The 13,320-nt window shown below is 40.4% G+C and overlaps 1 protein-coding gene across 6 annotated transcripts in view; it reads right to left on the bottom strand.

The window, feature by feature from the left end:
* The window catches only part of PRKCD (protein kinase C delta), a 66,182-nt gene that overhangs the window by 10,304 nt on the left and 42,558 nt on the right, over positions 1-13,320 (bottom strand). For all 6 annotated transcript variants that reach the window (XM_074602650.1, XM_074602654.1, XM_074602652.1 and 3 more), the window contains exons 4-8: positions 11,551-11,611; positions 2,516-2,672; positions 1,812-1,843; positions 1,049-1,134; positions 557-686 (exon numbers count right to left, since the gene is read on the bottom strand). In XM_074602650.1, coding sequence (XP_074458751.1) covers positions 557-686; positions 1,049-1,134; positions 1,812-1,843; positions 2,516-2,672; positions 11,551-11,611 — 466 coding nt within the window. The remainder of the gene's footprint in view (positions 1-556; positions 687-1,048; positions 1,135-1,811; positions 1,844-2,515; positions 2,673-11,550; positions 11,612-13,320) is intronic.

The raw sequence follows: 13,320 nt of genomic DNA, 5'->3' as shown, positions 1-13,320 counted from the left end.
GGGCTGTTTCTATGTGCAGTTCAGAAACCTTGTTATAAGACCAGATTGGACGTGGATCTATCATTGTTAATAAAAATTACAGTTTTAATATTTACCTCAGTGAAGGCTACAAAAATTGTTCAAAAGGAGAAAAATCCAATCATTATTACTTTATTGTCAAAATCTGTTACAATAAAGATCATCTCGCCTTTTTGTGGGGGAGTTCTAAAACAGTAAACACTTTCAACACACTTTTACGCGCTACCTTGAGTCAGACTCACCAAATTCCAGCTATTCCCAAAGTAGTAATTTTGATGATACTCAAGATTACACCTCCACAGCACGTTCCGTGACTCCATGAGAAGCTCGCCTTGGCTGAGCTCTCACACGAGCCAAGTGCCCGGTTGTCTCTCTTGAGTGCAAAAGCTTTTTCAACCACGCGTGCATGAGATGAACCCCGTTCTATACAATGCACATCTAGAAACGCACTGTGTGTAGCCATAGCTCATCTCTAGTAGGCGTCTGAACACTGGAAAAGCTGGGAGAGGTCCCAGCTGCCCTCCCGCCGCCTCCCTACCTTCACATTTGAGTCCTTGTTTGACCAGCCCCCAGAGCAGGCTGCCGCAGTGGTCACAGAAGGTAGGGCTCATGTAGTTGTAAACTTTGAAGCGATGAGGCATGTCAATGTTGAAACGTTCCTTCTGAAACTGAGGACCAGGAGAGGGGTGAGGCACTCCACCCAAAACCGGACCAGCCTCTTACAAAAAACGGCTTGGGTATCATAAATCTATAACAATTTTATCTTGAATGCCCCAGTCTTAACATCCCTTGTCTAGCAGGGAAAGAACCTGCCCATCAAATACCACCCACCCCCTTGCAGGGCTTTTAGTTACTTTTCTTGCTTTAAAGTTTCATCCATTACACATCACGTATAATCTTCAAAAGACAGTCGCTTGGGTTGTACAGCCAAGCGCCTCCCCAATGGACCTGGCCTTTTCTATACGAGGTTTTGTTAAACCAGGGGTGTTTAATGTAATAATTACACTCAAAATACTGTTCCAGCTCTTACCATCGTGTCCCTGCTGTTGGCTGCAGTACCAGTGCACCTCCCAATGATTTTATCAATACATTTCTTATGAATAGCTGCATTGCATTCTTCAAGACATGCACAAGAAAAAAAAGGATTCCTTCAGATAATAAACACACGGGATGAGGCGTTCACATTTCACAGCACAATGTGAAAAACACACTCCTTTACATCGTACTAGATACACCAAAACATTTCTTTTCTATCAATCAAGGTGATGAACTTTTTAAAGCAGCTCCCCCCCCATTTTCTTTTTATGTGACCTCTATTTCTAAACTAAATCTGCTGCCATTAGGAAATGCCACCAGCATTTGATAACAGAAGGATAATATTCTGCTTTGGAGTTTTACCCTTTGGTATCTCCCCTACTGTTTCGAGTAATGCAGAGAGATCTATGCTAAGTCAAAAGTGCTTTTCAATTCAGCTGTAAAACCCATCAATAATTGTAATTTATTTTAGAAAGGGTTTCCTAAAAACCGCTCTCATAAATGAGTGCAACTTTTCAACTGCACTACACGCTAATGAGAAGAACAGCTAAGTCGAAATCTTGATACTAAAAACTGAGGTAGGAATCATAATTAGACAGCTTTACGTTATCATGCAAAACCACTGTTTAATATCTGCTACTACCTATGGTGATGGTACACTGTGCCACGCACATTTTCAGAAGATTTTTTCAACAGTAACTATTAAATCTACACATTAACGTGAAAAACAGTAGAAGAAAAAAGTAAAATTAACTTACGCCTACATTTGTATCCCTGCTTGTTGAGTCCCCTGAAAAACAAATGATAAAGAAATAAACCATGAAAGCATGTATTTGCTGGAATAAAAGGTGTTTGTTTTTTTTTTATTTTTACCACGTCCACCAATCAATCCTTTGCCTATAGGAATAGTTGTTCAAATTAAAAAACTGGTCTAACTTCTGCTATTCAGAACCCTCTCTTAGGAAGGCAAGGTTTAGAAGATACGGTAGCGTGTTTCCATAACCAGCAATTTAGGAGGGAAACCCAGAACAGACGAGGTTTCAATCACATGGGAAATCCTCCTGATCTGACTTACATGAAAACGGCTTTACTATGAAAGAGATCGGGCTTTTTGCTCTCAGTGGGTCTTTACTCTGCTATCAGCCGCTTCACATCTCAAAGTCTGAGCACTGTTTTCTCCGATCCACCCCTCTCACTCTCGTGAAAGAGCTGCTCTTGATAAAGGGCCAGATCTCATTTGATGCTGATGAAATTTTTGCCAATTATTTCTGTGGTAAAAATGTTCAAGTTCTATTTTTTAATGTGGAAGAGACAACTATAGTTCTTAGGTATAACAATGCTCTTAGTAAATACATTATTTCCACTTCCCAACACGTGTCATGTTTTGCCTCAATATACCTGGAGCAAATTTTGCAATTATTTAGCCTTTGTGGATGGAGGAAGCTCAGCGTTTCCTTCTTACCATACAAAGTCTTTGCAGACAGAACAAAACGTAGGTTGTCCAAAGAAGGTAGCAATAAATTCATGATTTTTGATGTAGTGGATTTTGGCTTGCTTGATGGCTCCTCTCCTGTTCATAGTTACTGTCCCCTCTTCTTCCCTCATCGACTGTTTGCAATCTAAGGGGGAGACAAGACGACATACTTTTAATACTTTAAGGTATTACAAAGATTAACATTTGCGTCTCCAAAACGTCCAGTTTCTTTTCCTGTCACAGACTTGTGTTTCTATTTATTTTACACCTGCATTCTGCAGACGTTCAGTCCAACAAGGGTGGAAGACATAACGCGCTCTGCTTCCGAAGGCGTCTCTCTCTCGCTTTCAAGCGCTTCCCTCCCCTGCTCGTTCAGAAGCAGCCTTCAGCACGGGGAGGGGAGAGCTGAGGGGAAGAAGCAGGAATGGAGTACAGTCTTGCCAGAGAAATTACACACACAGTTATTTCTTGAAAAAAACATAAGCTCCTATATATTATATGATTTATGTGCAAGAAAAATAAACGTTTTATTGGGAGCAGTAGGGTCTTCTTCAGCAGAAGCTTTTTCATGCTGCTGCTCCGCGTGACCTCCTGAGCCAGGACTACAGCGGAAAGGCAAGTGAAGTGCTGCAGGACCTCCTGAGTCACCACCGGACCGTACTGCTGTGAGGTGGGTTTCTTCCAGCCTCCGGGATCATTAAACAGTGAGGACAAATGAGATTTTCAATTAGACATTCCCATTATAATATCTCATAACGCTGATGCTATAGCTGTCAACATGTCCTGGTCTCATTCCTCTCCCTTCCTAGCCCCCAGGGGGTTACAGTACATAGTGCTATATAACATTATAACACAATATATATATACACTATATATATATTATGTATACTATGTATATACTGAAGCATCAAATACTACACACATAGTAATTACATATGGTATTATCCAAGAAATAAAACAAACAGAAAAATTCTATGTATATACTATGTATATACTGAAGCATCAAATACTACACACATAGTAATTACATACGGCATTAGCCAAGAAATAGAACGACAAAAATCCTCAGGCTCTGAGTCCAACTGGCTCACGCAGGTCCCTCATTACAGGTTATAGTTATTTTCACTCATTTCCAAGGAAACGTCTCAGCTTCTCTTGGAAAAATGAGTCTCTTCCATCACAATCTTTCAGCCACAACTCAGACTATATAGTCTTACTTATACAAACTCTTCCTATTATTTTCAAAATGTAGCAGAGGTAAGCCCGTGAAGATGTATCAAAAGAGACTGGGCAACTGGTCATTTAACCCTAGGACACATTTCTTGTCAACAGAGAGGAGCTGTTGAGGGACAATCCCACCCCGCAGGAACCCAGCAGGTTTGAATCAGCAGCTGGAGCTGATCAAGTTCTAACCGCATCAGCTCTGGCCAGCAGCTTGCGGGTCCCCATCTGGGAGAAATGTGGACACGGTTCACAGGTTGAAAGTGCTGCAAAGCTCAGGGGAAGAGGAGATTGCCATCTGCAGGGTGGGAGTTTCCACAACAACGCAGTGAGGGAAAAGCCAGAAGAGCATTTTTCCCATTGTCAATGCAATACAATCTGGGTTTATTTGCTCCATTGCATTGCTGCCTTTTATCAGTATCAGTGGGAGCTTTGCTTTTTATACTGATAGGAAGAGATTCGTTTCCTTTGCCAAGTCACACTAACCGCGATGCCTGAGCTTACTGCAGAGTCACACAGGAGCCCTCTTTTTCTTGTTGCTAGCCGCGCTTGGGTTTTGTCATTTCATTAGCTGGCTGCCACCACTGCTATTCCAAGACCACTGAACCTGGAATACAATCTATCATTTAATACCATTTTGAGTGCCATGAACTAATTTATCAGTCACAGCCAACAGCAGACTGCAGCAGCATGTACTGTCTTAGAAAAGGACGGACAACGTCAGCTTAGAGATTAAGGAAAGATTAAGCACAATAATGAAAAGAAAGATCAAAAAAGGTCCCCGGGTTTTGCCACTAAGTATTAATGCACTTTTCTGGGAAACTGGCCATCTGGTTCAGAGAAAAACCCACCCTGCCTCCCCCCGAAAAGAGCTCACAGCGTGCTCTATGACACCCTGGCGCTACGTACGCCTCCGAGTTACCTCCTCCCCTCCAGGAAGAGGATTAATTTCTGCTGTTCAAACAAGCTACTGAGTTCACCCAACGAAAACTCCCATCAGCTGCTGCACTTCAGCCTGTCGCAGTCCGCAAACAGCGCTGTCTCCGTGTTTGATCCCGCTGAGCAAACACACAGACCTCACCCGCAGGTCCTCCAATGCTTCAGGGAAAGGCGCATGGAAGGAAAAGGCCACTGCTGAGAGTCGGTAATGCTTCGTATTGTTTGCTGCATGAAAAGGATGTCTTCGTAAGGGCGACTTAATCAGTAACAGCAACAAAGCAGAGAAAGGCATGTTGCTTTATACCATGTATTCTGAGGAGACAGAGCAGATTGAGGGACAAAAGCTTCCCTGAAGTCTGTAACACAAGCAAACCCAGTGTGTAGTGAGGAACCGACAGGATTCACCAGGTGAACAGGCCACAGCTTCTCCTCGTGCTGAAATACTCGTAGCAATTTAGTATTGCTGATATGGCGTGCAAAATCATCTGACAAAACTTGGTCAGGATATGGGAAACTGTGGTGTTCTCTCCCTGTCTGGAACGCTGACATCAAACTTAATAGAAATATATGAGACTGGCATCTATTTTTTGAGAGGGTAATTAATAAACTAATCTCTTAGTTTGTACAAAGAATAAAAAAGACAGAGACACCCCCCACCACCACTTTCCTTAAATATACTTTTAACTACAAAGAATCCTTGAGCGCAGCAAAACTTCTAAATCTGCATGTGAGAACACACCGTCTTCACAACCGGCTGCCTTATTTAATATCTTTGCCAAAACCAACCCATATATCAAAGTACAGCTGAAACCATTTCTGTACGCTCAGAAGAAGCTGAGGTTTGGACACCAGCTCTAAGTCAAGTGCACCTGAAGCTGAGTTGGCTCTGAAATGATAGTATAGTTCACTTCAATTTATAATGGACATGTTCAACAAGTTCTCTCTAATGCGTATATTACCTTTAATGTGTATGGCTCCAGAAGTTCAGCCAACCATCGACTCAACTGGGGAATAAAGGCTTTATTTCTAAGATGCATAGAGAATTAACAATTGCAAGGAAGCAAACTTCCCAACAACTGGTAAGGATGCAGGGTGGAGATGGGGGGGAAGGGGGGGAGTGGGGAGAAACACAAAGGGAAAGCTTTGCTTCCCACTCCAAGAAAGTCAGGATTTCCATAGATGAAATGCTTGTTCTGGGCCGGCACACGGTCAGAAACAGTCATGTACAAAACAGCTGAATCAGCAACTAGAGTCCAGGTGACCTCTGCAGCCTGAACCTGAAATTAATCATTTTGGACCCAGCACACACCATTAAACATCATCTATTTCCTCTATGGAGAGCTGTGGTTAACATTTATCACTGACACAGCGTTCGCGTATTTCAAGGTCCCGTCTCAAAACTTGCAGCTGATCTGACAAAAGCACCCGGAACTCCTCCGTGCCATATATTCATTAAGAAACCATTAAGAACTCCTGTGAATTGACAGTGCCGTTCTCCAGAAGTGCTGTAAATGTACCATTGTATACACTATTTAATTGCAGCGCCAGTCCTTCTGAATATTTCACAGTCCTTACAGCCACTAACACAATACGCAACCCACAGTCTGGAAAACATTTGCTAAAACAATATTGCTACGACTCTAATGAACTGTAATAAACCTCAAGGTGAGACGTCAAATCGTCTCAATTGAACCTCAACACTTCAAGGACAAAAGCAAATAACCTCCAAGGATAACCCTACTAGATTTTTTTTTTAAAAAAGAATGAATAGAAAAAATATTTACCATCTTCAGAGTTCATTTTTCATTTTAACTCGCTTGTCTCACAGTTCTGTTTGTGAACAGAGGAAAGATAATGGTGCTGCTGTCAGAAACTCAGAACCAGGATTTCGCTTCTAACAGGGCCAGGCAAAACACTTTCGGAGCTAACTGGCTGCTCAAATTCAGATTTGCCTGAAACTTTCTGATAAATTACAAAACCTACTAATAGTTCTGTTGAGTGTCCCCTTCTGCTGTTCTACTGCCTTGCACTTGACTTTGTTTGAAAGTTAAATGCGCCTTCAGGTCAAGAAAAACATTAATCTCACAAAGCAATCATTAAAAAGGAAAGCTTGCTCCTCACAAAGGAGACTTTCCTGGGATGAACTACCTCAGAGGAAAACTGCTCTTTAACCTGGCACCAGTGAGGATTCCTTCACAGATCATCTGTACCAAAAAAACAAAAACAAACAAACAAAACCCCACCCACAAACATTTACAGAAATACAAGTTTCCCAAAAGTCTACATTTCCGTGACATGAGCTTGCAAAGCTAAATCAGTTTGGGTTTTGTGATCATCGCAACATTTCATTTACAGGCAGAGTATTAATATTGCTATGTATTTCTCTCTCTCTTTTTTTTTTTAACCATGTCCACCATTCTCAGTATTTGTGGATTTTACACTACTTTAAGTAGCAATACCAATAATTTACTATTGTACAAGCCCATACTATTTGCTCCCAAAACTAGCATATAATCTTGAATTACCTGTCTCAGCCCCAAGCAGTTATATTACAAGCTTCAGCACAAGCGGTCAAAAATGGTGTCACAAACTCTTTGTGGCACCCTTATAAAAAAGGTATGTCTAGTATATGTAATAGCATTTCTAGTGTAAGGAAAGAGTATGTTACGCTCTGTTCCACGCAGAAACTGGGACACCCACAGGACATGGGCTTTTTGTCTTCTCCTCTAAATAAATGAATGAAGTCCTGCCTCGGCCACTGAGCCGGCACCGACTCCTGACCCCACCGACACTCGCGGAGCGTCAAGGTGGGCTGCTCTGCGGCTGTTTCGAGCCTGTCTTGACTGAACTAGTCTTTCATAGGCGTTAATGAAGTCAATGGTCTTTTAGAAAAACACTAAAACAAAACACCGGAGTTTTAACAAGCCCTGCCTTTCAATCCAGGAGAGAAAAAACCCAATCCCATGTCGATACTACGGTCTTTGTAGGGCTCGCACCATCTGCGGGGCTGCTGTGCTAACACGGCCTGGCCTCAGCCGCACAGAGAACTTTTTCTTAACATTTCAGTAAGTGTTTCGATAACACGTCTGCACAGATACCCGGTATCTCACTGCCTGTGGTAAAACAGAGAATAAACTGGAAAATGGGTCTTCTCCCTTTTTTTTTTTTTTTTTAATTACAAAGGCACAGTAAAAGCAGCCTTTAAAAATACAGCATCTAAGTCAAATTTTTTGTGAACATATAAACTATATCGAATTTTCTCTGCTCTACACGTTAGCTACCTTGTCAGACAAATACACTGCCAACTCTGTGTTTATGAAATTACTACAACGTTTTAATTAAATTCATGCAATCGTACTTCCAGATGCAGATTAAAGCAGATGCTAGGTGCCACTGAATAACTACCACATCTGCCAAATTTCTAGAAACAGTATTTTCTCAGTTAAATGGTTAAATCATACCAACTTCCCTATTAGAAGGCCCAGTTCTGGCTTTTCAGCCCTCATCATTATTATTTACTAATAACGTGACAATCCTTCCCCGACACACCTCATCCACAAAGAGACTTGCTTCAAATCTCAATTTAGACTCCTACAATATGCAGGCTGTGACAGCAAATCTGTTATTTCCCCCATTATTTTTCACTGATGCCTCGGAAAAATTCTAAAAATCTCACGCTTCCCCAAAACTCATCTCAACACAGACAGAGAAAAACATATTCAAAATATGTGCAGCGCTCTGGCTCACGTTCCTCTCCCAGAAGTCAGATACTTGAGATATCAAAAGTTCACATGCAAATTACTCACCTTCTGGTACACCTAATAGCATTTTAAGGAAAGAATTCACTAACCCTTTCTCCAGGAAGCTGAAAGCGGCAAAACTGCAATTCAGAATTCAAAAACAAGATGCAAACATACTTCCAAAGCCTCCAAAGCTGCTAACGCCGCGCAAGGCAGGCAGCAGTGCAGCAAGCCACCTCTGCGATGCTGGGCTTTCTTACTCCATAAGGTCATTAACTACATTTGAATAAACAAAGATCAAGCAAAGCATTAAACATACTGCAACTCCCACCTATTAAAACTAAAGCTGCTTTACAGAATTATAACCTAGTTTCAATACTACAACGAGAGAAGGAGGGGCAGAAGGAAAACAGTGTTCTGAAATGAAAACTGGGGTCAACACGCTGTTCTTATGTTTCACACATCAGAAGAAACACTTTTCATTTCCAACACAAACTTATTTGCAAATCACAGGCCACAAGACAAAAAAGTTCTTTGACAGCTCTAAGCCAGGGCTCTGCAGTCCCCATTTTATAGGGTCTAGAAAGAAAAAAAAAAACCTCTAAGACGGGGAAGACTTTTCATATGTAGCCCTAAATTAACTGCCCAGGCTCCGATCTGCAAAAAGAATATACAAATGAAATGTCTCAGTATAGCATACCGTGGTGCAAATTTAATTATCAGTTTATTCCATTAAACTTTTTCTCTAATAATAAATCTGATAATAGAGTAATAACACACTTACTTCTCAATGCTGCTGCCTGCCATCGAAGCAGCGAAATGCAGTTTTCTCTAAAGACGGCAGAATGTTTGCTACTTAGAAGGAATGGTTGAAAAACAACAGCTTGAGTTTGCAAAACAAGCCAAAGAAAGAATTAGTCGCTTTTGCAAAGTGCTCGGAGATTTTCAAACAAAAGGTAGCGCCTATAACTCAAAGATATTAATGGTAGCAATACCTTCAAATAAACTAGGGGAAAAGTGAAATACCAGTTTCAGAACAAGCTTTTTTTTTAGTATTTCGGGAACAGGGTTACCATACAGTTCTGTATGGAAAGGCACGTCAGAGAGAAAACAAACTGTACATGCAGAGGAAGGAATGTGAACTGTCTCTGAGCTTTCAGCTATTAACTAAGGGTTTTAGCAATGTGAAGAATGGAAGTTAATACAAACATCCTTGTAACGCACTAATGAACTTCTCTGCTCTAACACTGGAAACTGCTCATTTAACTAGAGAAAACATTTACAGCAGGGCAGTGATGAGCCAAAAATCATTCAGCGTTTGCCTACTTAGCAATATACAGATAGTGACACGAGCGAGGTCTATAATTTTGAGGAGTAATATGTTAAAAGGTATCGATGTCTCATGTGAACACCACAAATATCAGATTGAGTGACTTTCCTTCACAAAACGTAGATGTATAAATGTCTGGAAGAGGAGCTTTTCACTGCCTCTGAGGTTTGGTTACCAAAAAGGTATCGCTGAGTAATTTTCTATAAAGCAGAAGATAAATATGAAGTTGTTGCAAAGTAGAAGATCTAACAAGAGCATTAAGATATGTATCTTAAATTGCCAATTAAAGTATGATTGCATGACTTAATAATCTGTTTGGTATTTAGGCTTCACCCACTACCATCTGTAATCCCTAATAAAGGCAATGAAAAGAATTGCAAGAACACTGTATATATTTTTAAACTATTTTGATAAATAACAAAGTACAATTATTTTAGTACTTAGAGCACACAAGTGTATTACCTTCCTACTAACAGCTAATAGCAAATTAAGGAAGGTTTTCACATGTCTGCGTAGAGAGGAGGAAATTTGCTTCAGCCTCATCAAATAGGTAACTGAGAACACTGAAGTTGGTTTTGTACAGTTTTGGTTAAAATACTAAGTTTCGTGGACAAATGGATTTCTGTATGTCTCATTAAATACAGATTCTCATACCACTGCCCCATGGAACTGCCTCGCACGGGAAAGCCATGGCAAAGACCAAGAGGAAGATTTTCTAATATAATGGCTCAGAACAGTTTTGAATGCAAACCAGAATATTCCTGGTGCATAAACAGAGAGCTTTTGTTCTTCAGAGAAACGCCCTTACTTACAGGCTCTTCAGAGTCACACAATTTTTTGAAATTTTGTTTTAAAGACTTAATTTTCATGAAGGAGACCAAAATGACTATTCTAGAGGCTGTTTTTTTGCCATTGCGAAGATAAAATACCAACTCTGAAATGTCACGTACCGCATATCACATTCTATCTTTAGTAGCTTTTCTAGTAACTGCTACACAGACTGCACATATGGTACAAAAACGTATGGTACCTTCACAATTAACTTGTTCTGTGAGAGCAGAACTATGTTCCCTGTATATATCTGGGGGGAAAAAAGCCAGTAATGCTTTAAAACTTACTGCTTACTCTTTCCACTTATTAATCGCAAAGACGTAGTATTAAACCACGTAAGACCGATAGGCTAATATGGCAGACCAGTTCAATTCCCAAGAAATAGTGGTTTTGTGACCTTTAGCACAGGAAAGTTTTAACCATTACCTAAGCAAGTTGTGAGATTTACATCATTTCCTTTAAGAAAGATTCCCACAGATACACAAATCCATGCCAAAATACTTGTTTTTATTGCTGTACTTAAAGCTTCCCCTCTCATAACTATCTTCTCTTACCTCCTAGTTTCTTCTCCGCAGAGCACGTGTAGATTTCTGACATATACGATTGGTCACTTTTTAAACCGCTATGGCAGAACATTGACGAGATTTGCATTTTAACACTTAACCATTCACTCATTGTTACATCTTTTCTATCACACCAAAACATGAATACAGACATAGTAAAGACCTGAAAGTGGCTAAATGCAATAGCAATACAGGGCACAAAGGCATTTAGAAATGAACAAATGCAACCATGACTTCACATAACCAAAAAACCTGCAAAATAAATTAATAAAATCAGAAAATTCCACTCAGTACACCAGGTGATTTTTTTTTGGGAGCTACATCCTGCGTTCCACAAAAGGAATGTAAAAAAAAGTTTTATTTTTACATAACTGACTGAAAAGAAACAGCTGACATTACCTGCATCTTCCAAAAAATACTGCACAGCCATCAGCACCTTCCCCTGTGGTTGCAGGTCAAGCTACGGAAAGAAAGATACCAACAGTGAAGTATGTGGTTGACTGAAACTCTCAGGAATTTAAACAGCTCCTTCTAGGGAATCAAAGTATAATATTCAATAACTATTGGATTACAACCCTCTTCCATATCTCACTGCTGCAGCTGAACCGGGGGCTTTTATTCTGTTGCTTTTACTAATGTGCTGTGTTGCTTTGATGTCTACCCAAAAGTTCAGCACAGTCAAAGGTCACATTGTTTTTGCATGTCCCTTTCCCCTTTCTGCAAAGAAGTTTGTTGACTTCTGTTTTTACTATTAGTAAACACAATTTGCACAGGAACTCAGTTGAAAAGAGTCTATACAATCCTTTATATGTTTATTGAGAGCACAAACCATAGAGATATCAAATATTGTTCTCTATAACAAGAAGTGGCATCATCAAAATTTATTTTACTTTTTCCCCTCAAACCATTACACACAGTTTCTGTGGCAAATTCTACAGACCAGAGAAAACAAATGCCTTTTAAGCCAATAGCTGAGGTGAGTTCCTGCGCTCAGAAAGTAGCTGCTAATTCTTAAACTGCTGCCTTCATAAAACGTAAGAAGCTGTTAAGTGTGAAAGAGCCTGATTCAGTCTTCACTTCAGCACAGAGCAAAGTATCCCTGGATTAACAGTAAATACAACTTGGGAGGGGGAAAAGAAAAAAATACGCTTAGATTAGATACACCCGTGAACATATCCCCACAAATCCCATTATCCTACCGGGATAATGATTAAGTTTTCATCTTTAAGGCAATGTCTGACACTCAAAACATTTGATCAACAAAGCTTAAAGGTGGCAAAGACATCCGTAAGAGCTACTTCTGATGGGCTGCCTCTCCACACACAAAAATAACCTGACAGGCTGTGGTAGGTGAACTGCTGTCTTTGCTGGGCACGATGGTCTGTCCAAGTCACGACTGAGGTTGTACAGAGGAAGTTTAATGCTGGTAACATCTGTGTGGTTCCTGTTCTATGGACAATGAGCAGAGAGTTTCAGACCATTGAATTGGCTAAAACTGATCACTGAAACCAAAACTCAGCACTATTAGTTCTAACTACTCTTCTGAGTAATTGCCAGTCTCAGAATTCACGTTACAGTGTGGAAAAAAAAGTGTATGGTTTCAGAATGTAACAGGTGAATACAAACCAGTGAGATCCTACTGACCTAGCAAAATCTGTAAGCCACTTCAATATCAAGCACGCCTTTAAGAAAGGTTTTTTCTGAGATCTGTTTGGCGAGATAGATTTGCACATACTCAAGAGCAAAATCCTGCCACTTACAGCAAAAAAATGGACTTGAGAGAGAACAGGAGGGTTTTTTTAGAAAATATTCCCATACTAAGGTAAGCAACTGGATACTCCCTCCTCTTCATATCTAGCATTCAGGAAAAGCATTCATATATCCAGAAAAGAGTTCATGTCCTACCAAGGAAGGACCAGCATTGCCAATTGTGTGAGAACCGAGATGCCCATCCAATTGGATGTAACCAGGAACTATCTGTTACTACCTGCTGATCCTGCATTAGCCCACCCAAGGAAAAGGTCTCCTGTAGGGTTCATGTTGTGGGCAAGTTCAGCAACACTCCAGTTCAGAAGGCTTTGGATACAAGACTATGGGTGAGGTTTTAAGGAGACGTGCTCACATTTAGGAAATATTTCCTTAGCGCTAACTGTACTCCAAATACAGAGA

This window comes from Larus michahellis, chromosome 10 (assembly GCF_964199755.1).
Source record: "Larus michahellis chromosome 10, bLarMic1.1, whole genome shotgun sequence".
Classification (NCBI taxonomy): Eukaryota; Metazoa; Chordata; class Aves; order Charadriiformes; family Laridae; genus Larus; species Larus michahellis.
Note: the sequence above shows the minus strand (reverse complement) of the source record. Positions and strands in the feature narration are given on the sequence as shown.